Source organism: Carassius carassius, chromosome 34 (genome assembly GCF_963082965.1).
Source record: "Carassius carassius chromosome 34, fCarCar2.1, whole genome shotgun sequence".
In the NCBI taxonomy this organism is placed as follows: Eukaryota; Metazoa; Chordata; class Actinopteri; order Cypriniformes; family Cyprinidae; genus Carassius; species Carassius carassius.
Genome location: NC_081788.1, coordinates 2,800,509 through 2,820,112, shown reverse-complemented (window position 1 = coordinate 2,820,112; position 19,604 = coordinate 2,800,509). Strand labels below are relative to the sequence as shown.

Genomic DNA, 19,604 nt, shown 5'->3' with positions numbered 1-19,604 from the left:
AAATGCTAAAAATGTGTCTGTCTTTTCTTCAGGGTTGCCAGCGTATTGTGGAGGACTGGCAGAGGATCTTGATGGTGCGGTCCCTAGTCATTAGTCCACATGAGGACATGAGAACGTGGTTGAAGTACGCTAGCCTCTGTGGAAAAAGTGGAAGACTAGTAAGAACAACACTGTTACTCTCAATAGCAAGCTTAACACTGAACTCATGTAACACACTGAATATAATTTGCATCGCATCATTTCACAGAAGGAAAAGTATTGTGGAAGTTTTAAATATCTTCCAGAATATGGCACAATGTATAGAACGGAGAAACATCCATAAACAATGAAAAATTTTAAGCAATAAACCTTAAGAAAACATGGTTTACAGTGATTTAGAACTGCTAAGTAGTGTTGGAAATGCACAATGTGGAGTTATAAAGATCAGGCAAGGTTTTATAAAATAAACACAAGGGGGGGCATAAATTGAGAAATCTAAATTTCCCTGCTTGTTTGACATATAAGTGGTCATTTCATTATAAATGCAGTGTACGTTTCAAAAAGGAGCTTTTATGAAAACCAAGCTACCAAAACAACTCTTTACCTCTTCCCCTTTATTGTTTAATAGAAATGAATGCATCAGTGTAAAACTGCCTATCAGCCATTGCCTGCTTCTTCATCATCACCTCTTCGACCCCAAGCACTGCTGTGTTAAGGATAGACTAGGATCATTTTAGATCTTGGGTTCAAACACTGAAGATGTTCTGCCTGTGATCTACAGACAAGCAACTTTATTTATTTGGGTGAATCTTAGTGACATTTAGATCGCTAAATATTGACACTGAATTATGTGCACTTTTTTCTTTTCTTTTCTTTTTTTTTTTTTGCTGCTCCAGTTATTGAAGTCTTAATTATTTATGATTGTGTAGTAAAGCATTTTGAATGTGTAGTTGCAATCATTTTCTCAAAGACAAGTTTTTATGACAGCTGCCATTTCATGTCACTGAATTACATTTGGTTTACAGATGTCTGCCATTTTATTTACATTGTGACAACAGTTTGAAGACATAATCATTTGAAACAATAATTATAACGGAGATTATGTAATCCTCAGGCACTAGCCCATAAAACCCTCGTTCTACTGCTGGGTGTGGATCCCTCCAAACAGCTCGACCATCCCCTGCCCACCGCCCACCCTCATGTCACCTACGCTTATATGAAGTACATTTGGAAGAGCACTCGCAAGGTAAACACTCACTTCAGTTGCTCTTGAAAACAAGTGATTCCCTTCGCAGTGCCCCTGGGATTTCCATTCATGTTCAGTCAAGTACTGATTCTTTCTGCTTGTATGTGCAAAAAAATGAAAATTGTCTGCAATATCTGGAGGAAGCCATCCATTAGCATTCCCATTCATTTTAAAAGAAGTTGTTTATCTGACACGTACATTCCTGGAAATATATGACTTGCATGCTCCAATTTTGGTTCATTGGCACTCAGTTCTACAGCCAAGTGGTTTTGTGCTAAATCAACTGAGCAATAAATGACATTGACTAATCACATTAGAGTCAAAGGAAAATTACATCATGACAGTGCTCATTTGCATTTTCAATTATGAAAAATTTATTTTAATATAAATATTTAGTTTACTTTTGCTTGCAAAGAATTTTAATTTGTCAGAATTAGGCCCGCGGGCCCCTTGTTGCATTATGTGTATTGACCCCAGAGCCCCCTTTCGCACACAACACAGGAAGTCCTGTAAAACATCTACTGACCCCTAGGGCTCCAGGGCCTTTTACTGTAAATACTAGGGAATCATAACAATGAACACTTATACAATGCCAATCAGATGAGATGAAGCAGCTCAGTTTAGATCTTTTTGAAATGCTGTGATTGTTAATATGTTTTCATATTATGCAAGATGTCACCTTTTCCTTAAGAGTATTTCACAAATGGACATGGTACACTATTACATAGTACACTATATTATGTCCAACTCCCATAAAAGTTTATCTGAACGCAAACATTACAAATGTAAGTAATACCAGGAGGTTAGTCTTTGTCTCTTGTTAACTTGAAATTGCATTGGTTAGCAAGATTTTCAAGGATTTATTTTTTTTTTTATCATTTTTTGTTTGTTGTCGTTGTTGTTTTTTACATTTAATTTGTAGATTCATGTATTTGCATGACTTTGATTATATTCTTAGAGTAAATATTTAAAGTAGATTTATAAATTTTACAGTCCATGATAAGGCCTGTCACAACGCAGGAAACATTTAAAAAACTAAAACACAATTTGAGTAAGCAAGTGTGTGTTACATTTTGATGTTTGGCCCAATGATGAAATTTTAAGAAAAAAATATTAACCTTTAAAGGGGTACAAAAAAAAAAGGTCATTTATTTACCCTCAATGTTTTGTGTTGGATAAACAATGTGTCTAACTAGGTTACACATGGGTCAGTTTTTTATGCACATTTTTAGAATTAAGGCTAAAAATTCAGTGATTTTTTTTTTTTTTTAATGCAATATCCCAAAATGCATATTAAAATAGACGGATGGAAACAAAGCTAATGATGACAGAATTTTCATTTTTAGGTAAACCATCCCTTTAAGGACAGTATAATTATGTCACATCAATGTCCCATTGTACAGCTTATTACTGGAGTGTTATGTTTATGAGAGATTACATAAGTACTGGCTAAGTACCAGGCACTGAAAATCAGACCAAAAAAGAGAGCATGTCCTAATCCGCAGCACAGCATTGTGTTAAAATTACTGGCATATACACACAGAGCCATCAGCCTCACTCAATTACTCATGTGGAGAGATGAAGAAGCAATACATAAAATTACTAAGACATTGAATTGAGAAATGCAAATTTCCACATTAATAGCTATGACAAAACACAGTATGTTGTCTGTTAAATGACCTGCTGTAAATGTTGGTACTGAATAGATATTACTGAAGAAAAAGATCTGCATTATGCAATGATCAGTTTAATGAAGTCTCTAAAAAATCTGGTATTATGGATATGCTCATGAGTGTTAACTGGCCGGAGTCAACGACATTGTTCTAGGGAATTGGTCTGTATAAAAAGGATACTGACACCATAAAAATATCTTCTTCTAGTAAGGATTGCATGATATTTAGGCATTTGTTCTATCTGCATCTCTCTCAGATCGATGCATTCCAGCATATGCAGCACTTTGTGCAGGGGATGCAACAGCAAGCACAACACGCTATCGCAGCAGAAGACCAGCAGCACAAACTGGAGCTGCACAAATTGATGGCACGGTCAGTACGACTTGCAACCATATGCCCACACTCTTAGTTGACTTGACAAAAAAGCACCTATTTTAATGCTTATTCTGTGAACCATCAGAAAAAGTATGGTATTTTTCTCAAACCATTTAAGTGCAAACCCAGCCACACATATATTTCTAAAGATTTAATCGGTTATGTCAGTCACAAGTACTAACTGCATACTCAAAGAAATACTAACCCCATAAACGCTACCTTCCTCCTGACCTTAAGCATTTGTAGTACATTCTGATAGATAGCCTTACTGTTTCTTACAATCTGATCTATTTATAAAATACATGACTATTTTTTTTAAATGAGATGATTGCATGATTGAGTTAGCCAATGAAATCAGCTATGTGGTAGGATTTGCACCTGAAAAAAAATAATGCACATAAAAATGTAGCATGTGAACACTAAGCTAGTCTCACATAGCTAGAACTTCAGACTGATTTAGCTGACTTGTCACTGGACCAGTCTTTTGTGTACTCCGTCATCCCTGAGTGATACACATTTTTACACACTAATCATTTCAATTTCAATATACAGCTTGGGCACTCAGCAGCCAGGACAAACAAACTCTTCACATAGGCCTGCCTCACTGCTCAGATATTAGGCCCCTGCCCTCCCTTACAGAAGTTATCTCTGCTTAATGTGAACATTGTTCTGAATATTTGTACTGAATAAAATTGTCCAAAACATCTGATTTAGTAGTGATATTTTTACAAAACAGGAAAGAACTATGACTGACAAATTCAAAAGTTTGTGGCTCTTTCCTAAAACCAGTTTTGTTCTATTCATTTATGTATTGAATGAATTGATGTTTTTCATAGTGTACAATTCTCTTGACTTTTTTCATAAGCTTGTTTGCTAATCTAATGGCACATTCCTCTATCAAGATCAAAATACATAGTTAATGTATTGAATAACATTTCAGTTTTTTTTTTTAATGATTCTTCTAACTACTGTGTGAAATAATCAGTCTTTCAGTACTACTATTGTCAAGAGCCTGTTTTTGATTGCTGAAAAATAGGTGGTCAGCTCTCCAGGTTTTAGGAGGAGCTTGTGTGGTTTACTTAATGATGAGATCAGTTTCTTCTTCCCTCCCAGTGACAAGCTCCTGTTGTCGTTATGTACTTTAACAAACTCCTAGAGATTTAATCCGATTAATACCATATTTGGTCAATCTAAACTATGGGCTGATGCTAAATTGCAAAATGTCACGGCCAACTCATTTACGGCCATCACATAAAGAGAATCACACACACAAACAAACTGTTGGTGATATGATTATTGCTGTATGATGTTGCTGTAACTCACACATGCAATACAAGGTCCAATTTGTCCCAGACTTCAAATGTTTGATAAGAGTCCTGACTGGAATACAACTACATCCAGTAATCATTTAAAAGACCTAGTGCCACCTACTGGAAGTTGTTGTAACTCAAAAATAAAATGTCAAATGCTTCAAAGGAGTTCTGACCTGAAGAAATCTAGTGTAAGATAGAGATGGATTAACAAGAACACTAGTGTGCTATTTATGAATGCTATATCTTCAACACCTAGCATTTCTGCATACTCTGTTAATCTTCACCTTGATTCCTTTAACTCAAAAGTAGTTGTCAACCTATATGTGTGTTTTGACAGCTGATGCATATATCTTGGAAAGCAGGAGGGCCGATAGCCGATATAAAGTCAATGTGATTTTTAAAAATTATTATTATTCATATTTAAGAAATATGACATTTAATCACATTTAATTAATCACATTTAATTCACACGGACCGACTGTCACACAGAGAACACGCGATCATGCTGGATAAAAATGCACACTTCACAAAATATCACAGCTGGATTCAACTAAGTTTGCAAGGTTTGTGACATTAAATGTTCATTAGTCATTCAAAGATTTATTTAAACTATATAAATATGTATTTGCTTAATGCTGATGGCAAACGAATAATTATTATAATGTTTGCCTTTCTATTATTAATAGGTCTAATATAAAAGCAATCGTAATAATACTTTCTATATACATTTCTTTCTTTAACCATTCTATCTGATTATTAGACAGACATCTTTCTGTATTTGACACGACTGTTAACGACAATGACGAACGAGATAGAGAGTGTGAGCAGTGAGCACTCTGTGCACTCACACGCTGTCGCTCTCAGCGCCGTTAAAATAAAATCTTGACGCACTTCACATATTTTCTTCAAAAGGGTGCTAAACAGTTTAGAAGCAGATCTCTTAGAAGTGGTGAACGCATCACTTCTTTCTGGGACTTTTCCAAACTCCCCGAAAACTGCAGTTGTTAAACTTTTCTAAAGAAAAAAAAAGAGCGATCTTTATAACCCAATTTTGAGCAATTATACACCAATATCGAATCTTCATTTTATATTCAAGATTATTGAAAAGGTGGTCTTTAATCAGCTGAACATATACTTGAATTTAATTGGATATTTGGACAATTTTCAATCTGGTTTCCGAGGCTGAGACAGCGCTCATTAAGATAATAAATGATATTCGCTTAAATTCTGGTAAAATATCAGTGCTGTAGACACTGTCAATCATAACATTACTAAAGAGACTGGACAAATGGGTCAGGCTTTCTGTGATGATAACCAAATGGTACTGGTCATTCTTACAAGGGAGAGGTTATTATGTGAGTATAGAAGAGTATAAGTCTTAAAGGGATCCCCGGGTATTAAGACATGTACAGTATAGCTTAATATAACATACATTATTTCTCTTATTGAAATATGTAACAGAAAACCTGTGAAAGATGTTATTTAAAAAAAACGACATCGTTTTTACACTATGGGGGCCATTATGTTATGTGCAAAGTACATTCTGCGTTGATGACGTCAAATGGTTGCACTCTGTGAGCTACTGGCACTTTTTACCGCAACACAACTCAGAAAATAAACGAAAGAAAATAAGTTACGGATATGATTGTGTGGCTTTTGGATGTAATTTTCAGTCGGAGGGCAACAAAAGAAGCAATAAAGGATTTCACTGATTTCCTAGCGATAAGAAGAGGAGAAAAGAATGGGAAGATGCATGTGGACAAATAAAACGTCCTAAAGACCCGCTTTTTTCTCCACTTTAGCCCTGTTGCCTTTGATGTTTTTAGTGGATCACAGCTACTGAAACACCTTACAAACGGCTGAGATAAGAAACGCTATACCATCCTGTTAGGATGTAAACATGCCGACGCTAATCATGATGCTGCGGCTGCTGTAGGAGTTTCTCAGCATGGATTTCCCTCGAGATCCAGGGTGTTTAGACTCCTTGTGGGGAAAATCAATGGCACGGCATTTGGTTTAAGCCTATACTTATATCCATCACCACCTGTAAGCTCTTTCAGTAGCTGTAGTCATCATATCAGTATTTTATTTTTCGAGCCGTCTCTTCCGACTTATGTTGCGGTAAAAACAGCAACGGATAGCAGCAGTAGCTCACCAAGTGCAACCATTTTTACGTCATCAGAATATAGGTGCCCCCCATAGTCCAAAATCTGTACAAAACTATGTGATTTTTTAAAAAAAACACATCTTTCGTGGGTTTTCTTTTAAATATTTCAATAAGAGACATCATTTATTATATATTAAGCTATACTTGTCTTAATACCGGAGATCCCTTTAATGGACATCCATGACATGCCGAGTGCCACAAGGCTCAATTCTTGCACCACTCTTGTTTAGCCTGCATATGCTAACACTAAGTCAAATAATAAGAAAGAACCAAATTGCCTAAATAAAATGGTCTGCAATGTCCATAGGCTGTCTCTACAGTAGATACATCAGAGAACTTTCCATATCTATTTGTTCAGTAAGTGTAGTAGAGCAAGTGCATGGAGTGCATCTAAAATAGGATGTGACATTCATTTACTGTAGCGCATTCAGTGATGCAATCACAGATTATAATGGGTTCTATGTGCTTTGATGCAAAGTGTTATTGTTCCGGTGTAGTATTACAGTACCTCCCAGTTTACACCAATGTAAAGTGTTTGCTCAGCTTTCTGTAGTGCAGCTGTCGAAATACATGTTTTAAAATATATAGGCTATTATGAATAAAAAAGTCTCAGAAGTCAGAAAGGGCTTTATTACCAAAAATGTTTACATACACAAGGACTTTGACTTGGTGACAGGAGCTTCCAGTGCAGAAGAAAGTATGAACATTACACAAACATGCATGATATGCAGACATACACGGGGACTACACAGCGATGTCGTGGCCAAATGGTTAGAGAGTTGGACTTGTAAACTGACGGGTTATGGGTTCCGGTAGGAATTTAGGTGGGGAGAATGAATAACCAGTGCTCTTTTATTCTCATTACCTCGCCTGAGGTAACACCCTTGAGCAAGGCACTGAACCCCAAGCTGCTCCCCGGGCGCCGCAGCAATATGGCTTTCCACTGCTCTGCGTGTGTGTTCACTACTGTTTGTGTACACTTGGATGGGTAAAATGCAAAGCAAAAATCCCAATATGGGTCACCATGCTTGACCACACGTCACTTCACTAATACTTCTAAAAAGAATTACAAAGTAAGATGGAATATAACACTATAAGAAAAACAAAAAATAATTAATGCAATATGTACAGTAGAAATATAGAAAACAAAAAAACTTGTAATTGTTTAAATTAAGGTATGTTATTTAAAAAAAATAAAATATTTTGCCTGGCAGTTCTGGTGGTCGGTGCTCTGCAGAAGGCGGCAACATTTCGAAAATGGGCTGGGTGTGTGGGGTCTAGGGATTACCGTTTTGACTATAAATCATATATGAATGTACTCCTGAAGGTTCTCACCATCTTCAGAAACGATTCGATGGCATTTTGTTTTTATCTTTGCTCCATGTAATACCTAAAGTGTTCTTAAAGGCAGGGTAGGTAAAAATTGTATAAAAAACTTTTTTTCCAAATTTGTTTAAACTTTATTTATATATCAATACATAATTAAAATGTAAGTACTCTGAAAAAGAAAGTATAAAAATCGAGTGTCTGTAGACCTCTCACGACTGTTTTAAAGACAGCTCATTATTTCCATTCACTCCACCCCCTCCCTTCTGGGCTCCTATAGATTATTTATCGTCTCTACTACGGCTCGCTAAGTAATGTTATGTTAGCTATATTACGCAGCTACGTGTGCTAATGACACATGCTTCATGAAAAAATAAACAAAAAAATATGTATGATCAAAATACAAAAAGGAAGATTTACCTGTCCAGCAGAAATAAAGCCATCAAGGAGTCTCTTTTCAGCCCCTTGAGTTCCCTCAGTTCTCCCTCAGAAAGCCAAGCCGATATTAACTCGCGTTTTATTTCTTTGTTTATCCAAAGACTTTTTGTTCATTGCCTTTTCTTGTACTGTTACTGTCTTCCTTTTTTTTGCCTGGTTTGCCTTCACTAACTGCATAGGCTGGTACTGTGAATTTTGCTTGCTGTTTCTCTGCCATTGTTTTGGTATTCCTAGGATCCGTGCCTCTTGAATTCCTCAAATCAAACGTGAGCGCGCAAGTGGGCAGGTCATGTGTGGCAAAAGGGTGGTTGCCATGGTTGCGAGAGAGTGACAGTCGCCTAAGCCAATCCTATTTTTCGTCCCGAATGGAAATAATGAGCTGTGTTTAATACATTTTAAACGGTCTAGAGTCACTCGATTTTTATAATCTTTTTATCAGAGTACTTACATTTTAATTATGCATTGATATATATAGAAAGTTTAAACAAATTTGGAAGAAAGTTGTTTATAAATTTTTTACCTACCCTGCCTTTAATCGCAATGCTGTTTTGTCCATGGAGGTTATGGGAAACTGCTGTAATTCATCTTTCCTTAAGCGCCACCTGCTGTCAGACAGTGGATTTACAGTGACTTATATTTACTTTCAGCCTGCGTCCAAATGTGCATACTATCCATGCTAAATTCTGTGTGATATAAGTAATGTTCAATACTAATTGGCACAGATAGCCTGGATAGTATGTACATACTCAACGAAGTTACATGCCCTGCTATAAATTTTGACCGGTTGATGAAAAACAAGCTTATGTGGATTCTACACATTTAAACAATTCAGATAAGTTATCTAGAATTATTTATGGAGCAGATAACATAATTAATAAATAATAAGTACTGTTACTGTTTTAGAGATTATGCAAACAATAAGTAATTTTATTTGTTGTTTGTTGATTTCTAAATATAAAACTTGGTGAATTGATTTATTTGTTACTTTAACATCTCCGGCACATTTAAAAATACCATGATAATACTGATAACCATGATCATTTTGGTCACTATAATCATAAGAAATTTTCATACCGTTACATCCCTAGTGGAGTCCAAACTGATTTTCTTAGTCCTTTTCCTCACTCTGGAGGTGTAAAAATATTGGAGGTTAGACAAGGGGAATCAATAGTGCTCTCAGCAGCCCTGACTGAACCAAACCAGACAGTTTGCCCATGTGCATTCCGATTAATTTTGCCTGCACGGGTCACATTTTATATTATGGGGGGTGTTGAGGGACCTGGATAATGGGTAGGGGGTCACTGGCCCAAAAAATTGTTGAGAACCTCTGTTTTATAGCAGTGATCCTCAAATCTGGCTCGTGAGATCCACTTTCCTGCCCTAATCAAACACACCTGGGTTTGCTAATCATTGTCTTCAGGGTCATTAGAAAATCACAGGTAGGTTTGTTTGATTAGGGTTGGAACTAAACCTGGTAGGAAAGTGGATCTTAGTATAGCATCACCTTTGACAGCATGCAGTAAACTCATTTGTGCATACACAATGTTATATTTCAGGGTATTACGGTTTCTGTTGTATTTCCTCCCTCTTATTGGCAAATTTCCATTAAGTTTCCCCTCAACTGTCTTCTAACCTTTGCTGTCTGACTCTTCCAGGCCCCGTTGTTTTCTGAGGCCACAGATTGTTCTTCATTAATTATTGTTCAGGACATTTATGGGAGCATGAACAATGAAGACAAAAGGGATTAACTGATTCATGAGATCATTGAAATGGAATGAGGGAATCCTTATACACGGCAAAGAGCAATGAGGTTTTGATGTACTGGATATACGGATGTTCTGATTATATGCATGTTCACACACCACTGTGGCTCTTGTCTTGGAGTTTCTTTCAGACAAATGCTCAAAATAATATTTATTATTTATATTTATTTGCAAATACAGATTTTTTGTTATAAGATTTTTTTTTTCAGTGAATGATAAACAAAAAATAAGCTTGTCAAACATGAGTTTCCTTAATAGTGATACAATTTTGCTCATCTAATTGATTAAGCATCCGAGAACACATTGCTTTTCTAATGTACACGAAGCATGAGAAATTACTGCAGTAACACTTTAGAATAAAAGTGTTTTCCCTCAATAAACTCCTAATTTGCAATTATTCATAGTTAATGTAGTTTAAGTGTAGGTATTAGGTAGGATTAAAATAAGGTTGTTCACATTAAGGAATTAACATGTGCTTTATAATTACTAATATACAACCAATATGCTTGTACTATGCATTCTAATAAGGAGCTAGTTACTAGCGAGAATTGGTCCTTAACCCTTGTGCATTGTTCAAATTCACTTCCCTTTCGTACCCTTGTGATAGTCTTTGCTATCAACCTCCTTCAATTAAAAAACGGTTGAAGTTTGATCAAAATCAGTCAACGTATCCCAACATTAAAACACTTCCTATTTCCTTCCTTCTTAAGTGTTGCACCTTTTCTAATTGGCATAGCTTTTTGAATTTTGTTTGTACCTCCTCTTTTGTTGGTAGAGAAACCCATTTCGGTAGTTTTTTGTTGTTGTTGTTGTTGTTTTTGTTTTTTTGCCATAAATTCATCACCTTGCCACGGCCAAACTGTTTGAGAGATGGATAATACCTTCTCAATTTGACATCCTCAGTGTCTTGAGGTCATGTTGATCAAGTTTGGTGGTGATTACATGAAAACCCTTGGAGGAATATATCAAATTCCAGATCATGCGTTTTTTAAACAATACACAATAGAAGACTTCATGTTGGGTAGAACACTGACTGTCAGGAATGGGAGTTGATAAAATCTACTTGTGTATTTTTTAATGACTGTAATAGAAATGCTGTGTGCTACAGAGCTTGTCGAAAATTGCCTTATTAAATTAAATTTTTTACGTGTCTCTCCTCTGTACAGGTGTTTTCTAAAGCTGGGGGAGTGGCAGCTCAGCCTTCAGGGTATCAATGAAAGTACCATCCCTAAAGTTTTACAGTATTACAGTCACTCAAAAGAGCATGATTGCAACTGGTACAAGGTATGTTAACTTCAAAAACTTCAAATGTACTGTATCTCACAAAAGTGACTACACCCCTCACATTGCAGCAACCATTTTAGTATATCTTCTCAAGGGACAATACTAAAGAAAAAAACTTGGATATATTTTAGAGTAGTCAATGTGCTGCCTGTATAGCAGTATAGATTTACTGTCCTCTGAAAATAACTTAACACACAGCCATTATGTTCAAAATAGCTAGCAACAAAAGTCCTAAAATGTCCTATTCGTCATGTTCATGTTTTTGTCTGCTTGACAGGATCAGACAAATTTGTGTATCTTGTTTTAGAGCAGTTAAGATTTGGTGCTATGAGTACAATTCTCTCATACTGACCACTGGATGCTCAACATGGCACGTCATGGCAAAGAACTCTGTGATGATTTAAGAATTGTAGCTCTCCACAAAGATGGCCTAGGTTATAAGAAGATGGGTAACACCCTGAAACTGAGTTGCAGTACATTGGCCATGGTCATACAGAGGTTTTCAAAGATGCGTTCCACTTGGAACAGGCCTCCCAAGGGTCGATCAAAGAAGTCAAGTCAAGTGCTGTGCATCAAGTGCAGAAGCTTGCTTTAAAAAACAGACATATGAGTGCTGGAGGCATTGCTTTAGAGGTTGCAGAAGTTGAAAGTCAGCTTGTCAGTGCTGCCATAGGCCACACACTGCAACAAGTAAGTTTGCACAGCCATCGTCCCAGAATGAAGCCTCTTCTGAAGCTGGTTCACAAGAAAGCCCGCCAAAAGTTTGGAGAAGCACCTTTATTTATATAGCACTTTTAACAATACAGGCTCTAATTCAGCAGAAGAGATGTGAGGAAAAATACCATGGTATGTAGTGCATGTAGTTAAATTTCTGATTTGTGAAAAAATGCTCAACAACTGAGCGGACAGTAGAATCTTCAGTTTCAGGTTTTTGTATTAATTTACACAGTGGTATGTGAATTTATGACAGCATTGATAAAGCACCACTTCCACCACACCAGGCACTTCTGTTCTTATTTTGTAGTAATTGTTATAATGAAGTAATTGTATGAAGTCAAAGTCAAAGCAAGTAATTTTCTTCATTTAATCAAGCAAGCCACAATTACTTAAAAGGATAGTCCATAAAAAAAAGGAAAATTATAAATTTCAGAAATTTTTAAAAAGTCACATTACAGTTACCAGTAGATTTAAATTAGTATAGGACACCATTTTTTTATATTTCAATTTATTTTAATCACTGAGTGTACTATTACTATTCACAAGTCGAAAATGAAATTATATGAAGTTATCATTTTAAATAATTATTGATTTATATTTGGGGGTTTGCGATGTGCAGTAGTGCAAGAATATGGATACAGTTTTGCAACAAAATGTATATTATTTTAAATAATAAATTAAAGATTACAGATAAGGAACTTACAAGAATATTCCATGTTTACAAAATAACAACAATGTTTTTTTTTTATAATTCTATTCTTATAATATTTTTTATAAAATTATTGGTTACAGTGAGGCACATACAATGAAAGTTGATGGCAAATTTAGGAATTTAATCTTTTTGTAGTAGAGTCACATACATCAGATTTGTTAGCGTTTTCCTACTCTTCCTTGCCATAGAGCATGAGCTCAAAACTCAAATTCGTTTAAATGAAAATGTTTAAATGTTGTGAATGGTGTCACTAGTGTCCTGGCTAATGTCAGCAGTGGGATACTTACTCCTCAAAGTCCCATGTATGGTCCTTTCTTTTTATGTTACAGTGAATAATCAGTAACTGTTTATTACGACCCATGATCCAATGCACTGTACTGGGCTTTTACAACATGTTCTTCTTCTAAAGCAATTCATTTGTTTTCGAATTCTTTAGAATTTGTTAGATTCACTGATGACTGTGTTTAATTAGGAGCATTCAGATGGAATTGCTCTGATAATATTAAAATCTTTAATTTTAAATCCCTCTTGAGAAAAGTTTTTTTTAGTCATGGTCAAGCATTCCTGTTATTTATCATGCACTTATTTCTATGCAGGTGACAGTTAATTTCCATTAAAGTTGTGTTTTTGGATCTGTGCTGTTGTTTTCAGTGTTATCAAAAAATAAGATAAATCATATTGCCTCTGCAGGCCTGGCATGCTTGGGCAGTAATGAACTTTGAGGCAGTGCTGCACTACAAGCACCAGAACCAGGGCCGTGATGAGAAGAAGAAACTACGACACACAAGCGGTGCCAGTGCCAACAGTGAAGCCAGTAACAGTGACAGTGAGGCCGACAGCACAGAGCACAGCCCTGTACCCTCCCCTGGACAAAAGAAAGTCAATGAAGTGAGAAACAAACCGAAGCCAGCCATCCACACTGAATTATTATTGGAAGCTTGTGTATGAAGCTACACCAACATTTACCTTTACTGCAATTTCAAAAAAATTCTAAAACAAGTAACAGGTTTAAATTGGCCAAATATAAAATGGAGTTAGCATTTTGATCTTCCAATATGTTTACTTTTCCATATGAACAAATCTGCAGATAGTTGCTATTAACAAGGTTCTCTTAACAGTTTAAAACCGAAAATTGCACGGAACATTAAATAATGTTTAATGGGCATTTGGGCATATAAACAGTGACATTCAGTCCAAAAATTAAGTCAAATAAAACATGAAGTTGGCACAGACAGCATGCAAGTGGATGCGAAGGAAATAATGTGGATTTATGTATTAAATAATTTTTACAGTCATGTAATGTTAAGAGTAAAATTCTATGTTTTCAATGTTGCAGGATTTGTCCAAGACTCTACTTCTGTACACAGTGCCTGCAGTGCAGGGATTTTTCAGATCTATTTCGCTCTCACGTGGAAATAATTTACAGGACACATTAAGGTAAGAGAGCACCAAGTAATATAGACCTATATATATAATATAGATATGTATATACAATATGTGCAATAACTATACAGAATAGATAAGTATTATGGACATAATTTACAGATTTTAAATACTATTAGCATGATATTCAGGTGTACCATGAACATACTAGGGTGTCCCCGACTAAGGATTTTCATAGTCGAATAGGAATTTTCAAATCTTTCCGATATTCGACTAATAGTCGAATCATATGTTTGGGGGCGGGGGAAAATACATACAAAAAGAAGAGTCAAGTCAGACATTCGACTAACATAATTACTGATATTAACACAGGGAAAATGTGTAATGAACAGCTTGCAGATATAAACGGGGTGAAAAATAGATAGCTAACACTTAACACAATAGTATAATAATATTATAACGTTAGTCTAAAACGTTAGCAGTTAATTTTCTGCATTTCTGTTTTGAGCTGCTTGTGCTGAAAGTGACCAGTAGAGTGACGCATTTGATAGCAAGTTTTTACTCAATGGGATTCAACTCATCATTTCATGTAGAATATGCTTTATTATTTCTACAACATAACGGTAATATTAAGACTTATAGGCTATTTGCAAAAAGGGCCCGAATGCACATGAATGTTCATCTGCGGGGCTCTGAATGCGAACTCCTTTTGTCGACGTGTTTTTCACGAAACAATGTGCAGAAACATGGCAGCTAAACTCAAAAAATTCACAGCGTTTTAGTATAATTGTCTTCTCATTATAATAGTCTGTATTTAACAGTCCCAGTCATAGTTATTAATATTCTGCATTGTAGTTTGCGCTGAAAAGATATCACCGTAGTACTAAAATGAAGCGCTTGACTCAAAACCAAATGCATCTTATATCAGGTAAATAATATATCCATGATATATATACACCGGCTGAAATGTTTTGAAATCACATGTACTCTACCTGTTTGAAAAAATCCAGTCTCTGCCTGTGTCAGTTTGAGTCTTGGTAAAGTTTAAATCCCTGACGCCAAGATGCTCCTCTGTCGGTCACAGATTATGGAAAGTGGAAACATAAATCTATAGGGGTGGTTGGATTTATTCACGCACTTTAAAATATTAATTTGAAGCTTCTTTCTTTTCAGATTCTTACCGCTTTATCATAATAGGCTGTATATTAACTTATTCTAGTTCTATGTGAAATCAGACATTTGAGCTCCCCCATGTAGTCAAAATGGCATAATCAATAACACCCAGCGAATATTCGACTGTAAGATTGGTAGTCAAATCAGGCTCCTCAAATCAAAGCATTGATTCATCGACTATTCGGGGTCACCCCTAGAACATACTATACAGATGGATTATGTAAATTGTATGTACACTATAGGCAGGACTATGAACATATGAACATAATTTACACTATTGCAATGGACAGTAAAGTGCATAAAAAATATTTCAGTGTGCAAATGGATTATTCACTGTTTATGGATGAACAGAGAGTAGTGGAAGTAATAAGTTTACTGTTTTTTGCTTGTTTTAAATAAATAAATCAGTCAGATGTAGTGATGAAGTGACAAACAAGGTGTGTTGCTGCAGCCTTTGTCTGTGCTGATCTTCATTTAGACACGCGTCATTAAAATGAACTGTAACTCAGTGAATACTCAACGAATAGACATGAGAGAGATATCTATAGAAAGCCTGACATGTATATTTTTTAACTAAAATAGACATGTTTTATAAGTGCACAAAGTTCTGTTGTTATTATGTCTATATACAAAAAAGTAAACCCTTTACAGATTCAATTGATGTATTGCTCTTATCTGTACGATCAAAACTGAAAGTGTAATTTAAGTTCTTTTCAGGGTTATCAGGAGAAAATTACTCATAACGCATATACACGTTTATCGACTTCAGAGGGTTAAGCATGCAGAGCAACCATCCAATAAAGCCATCAAATAGAGCTGAGACTCATCAGCTTAGCAATGAAAGTTAACATCATGTTTCTTGATGATATCTCCCAAGGGTTACATGTAAAGCAAATGAGCCTTGTGGTACTCCATACTCTTCTTGTGATAACAATTGCAAAACGATAAAAGACAATTCAGTGTTTCCTAAAAAAATGCAAAATAGAGACTCTGGGCACAAAAACCATTAGTCACTCTTAAAGTGTCCAGACCAGTGTTGTCCTTTTATGGAATCTAAATCCTGACTCTCTTCATTACGGTGGCCAAGAAAAGTCAACGCGTGGACAACTTAAGAAAACACATGCAAATTGAAAAAAAAAAACGCCAGCAAATGAAGAAAACATCTTCATCCATTTGCTAATCCCCACAAAACATGCAAATTAAAACCGCTGCAAATCCTCAACAAATGCAAATTAAGAAATGCGCTGCAAATCCTCACAACACATGCGAATTAAGAAACAATTAATGAAGCATTGCAAATTTATTTTCATTAACCTTGGATATTAAAGTTAGCCATCTTATATAGTAACGTTTCAAAGTTAATCATGTAATTATTCAGCTTATTTAGGCTAATAATATCCAAAAGATGAAGGAATCATGCATTCAGGGTGTTTAATTAAAAAAAATTTAAAAAAAATTAAAAAATATCACCAACAACTCCACTGACCAGTAGCCACTGCACAATAAGCAAATCCCAGACGGGTCTGACACTTTTTTGGGTCTCCATGAAACATTTCCGTTGTGATCAGTGCTATTTGCAGCACGTTTCTTAATTTGCATATGTTGTGAAGATCATGTGAATTTCTTTTTATTAATTAAAATTAAATTAATCAAAATTATTTTGTAACCCTCTTCTGTACAGCACTGTGCAAACAAAAACTATTGAAATATACTGGATATACATTTAATTCATCAAATAATTTTACATTGTGTATTTGTTCCTTTACATTTAGAGTCCTGACCTTGTGGTTTGATTATGGCCACTGGCCCGAGGTGAATGAAGCTCTAGTCGAGGGTATTAAGACCATTCAGATAGACACATGGTTACAGGTAAGACCATTTCCAGCTGTCTGTGCATAAGCAGGGTCTCGATTCCAACTGAAATAGTCACAAGTTAATTATTTGAAATCTGTTTCCACTGGCAGCAGATGGGAAAAATTTTACATGGTTTTACCCGATTTTATTTAGTTAGATCTGTAGATTCATGAAGTCTTATTATCCTACACAATTAAGCTTCCCAAACAAATGTATGTTGGTTTAAGGATGTTTACACTTTTTTTATACTGACCAAAAACAAATTGTATCGCTATAAACTGTACATAGCACAATTTCACTTGAAATCACTGAAAAAAAAAAAAAATACATGTACTAACTTTTTCCTTTCAATCAGGTGATTCCTCAACTAATAGCTCGGATCGATACCCCACGTGCACTGGTGGGACGTCTTATTCACCAGCTACTCACTGACATTGGCCGCTACCACCCCCAGGTATATGTAAAAAAAAAAAAACAAATTTGTAATGATCACCATGTATTAATAACAAGTATCAATTCAAATTGAAAGAAATAATTGTGTAGAGTAATAAATACACATAGAAGGTCTATCCACATAACAAAGGCAATTTTTATCATCTCTTGTGTTCTTAATTAAAAAAATTGTGAAAATCAACATCTTAGTGTGTAAGAAGTGATTCTCTTTTGTGGGAACTCAGTGCTGCTTCTGGAATAGACTATGAGGAATGCTTTTGACGTGATTGTGTCTGAAGCATGTGTGCAATCATGCCAATTCTAACCTGGACCTGAGATCTGTCCTCTTGGTCTACAATTAAAAAAAACAGTCCTGAATCTGAGGCATCCAAGTGTCTGAGGGCGAGCCCATTGGGGGAGAATCTGTCTTATATGTAAATTTTTCTTATATGCACAATTTGAATAAACAAACTGAACATAAAATTAATAATAATAAAAAAGTTTAACCACATCCACTTCCCCCCTTCCCAGCTTGTTAATATTCCACTATATTAACGGTGGCATTAATACAACACTTCATGATTCACTGTATTAAGGAATATAATTTATATTAAGGTAATCAATAATAGTCCTATATCTTGTCAAATTGTTCTATTCTGCCTTTCAAGAGGTTGTTTCAGATTTGAGTTCGATGTCAGTTCCTCAAACCATAGTTCAACAGTAGGAGAGTCAGTCCTCTTCCACATCAGCAATAACAGCTCATTGGCTGTTTGACTAAATTTGAGCCTTCCATAAATCAAAGATAACTTTGTTTTCTCTAAACTTACCCATAGCTTGTGGGTCCAAACCAGGGTCTGAAGGATATAATGGAATTCCTTAGAGGGTTAGTTCACCCAAAAATGAAAATTAGGCTATGTTTTACTCACCCCGAGGCATCCTATGTGTATATTACTTTCTTCTTTCAGACGAATCCAGTCGGAGTTATATAAAAAATTGTCTTTGATCTTTCAAGCTCTATCATTGCATTGCTTCAGTCCAAAGAAAGTTAAATAAAAAGCACCCATCCATAAAAAAAAGTGTCTCTCCGGGGGGTGAACAAAGGCCTCCTGTAGCGAATTGGTGTGTTTTTGTAAGAAAAATAACCATATACAAAACATTATAATTGCTTGAATCTAGCTTTCGCCAACAGTTTTACACAGAAGCAGTTCTGAGAGGTATGAGGTCAGCTCTGTGCATGCGCCAGTGAGTCTCGTGAAAACCAACGTTTGTAAAAGGGAGCAAACGACTAAATGTTTCTATACTTTAGCAAACGAAAACTACCTCTCCTCTTGGTTTATTTTGAAATCCTCTGACATTCTTCTTTACAAATCCTGGTTTTGCACTTCTAATTCTTGACCATTGTTATGTTTTAATCTGCCCACTGCGTTGCTGCTTGCGTCACTTCTGAGAGGTGCATGCGCAAAGCTGATCTCATATGTCACTCCCTCGGAACTGCTTCATTTACAACAGTGAGCGCAAGCTAAATTCAAGTGATTATTACATTTTGAATATGGATATTCTTCTTGCATCGATTCACTACAGAAGACCTTTTTTCAACCCCCGGAGCCATGTGAGACTTTTTTATGGATGAGCACTTTTTATTTAACTTATTTTGGACTGGAGCAATGCAACACCTGACTGCAATGATAGAGATTGAAAGATCAAAGACTTTTTTTTTTGGACTAGTCATGACAAAGAATACTAGGTGTATCCAGACTTATAGTGTGCAT

At 35.7% G+C, this 19,604-nt stretch overlaps 1 protein-coding gene across 1 annotated transcript in view; it reads left to right on the top strand.

Moving 5' to 3' along the window:
• The window catches only part of LOC132115321 (serine/threonine-protein kinase mTOR), a 182,706-nt gene that overhangs the window by 123,340 nt on the left and 39,762 nt on the right, over positions 1-19,604 (top strand). The window contains exons 35-42 of the mRNA XM_059523721.1: positions 33-158; positions 1,094-1,225; positions 3,155-3,270; positions 11,447-11,564; positions 13,684-13,881; positions 14,330-14,430; positions 17,322-17,418; positions 17,759-17,857. Of these exons, the coding sequence (XP_059379704.1) occupies positions 33-158; positions 1,094-1,225; positions 3,155-3,270; positions 11,447-11,564; positions 13,684-13,881; positions 14,330-14,430; positions 17,322-17,418; positions 17,759-17,857 (987 nt within the window). The remainder of the gene's footprint in view (positions 1-32; positions 159-1,093; positions 1,226-3,154; positions 3,271-11,446; positions 11,565-13,683; positions 13,882-14,329; positions 14,431-17,321; positions 17,419-17,758; positions 17,858-19,604) is intronic.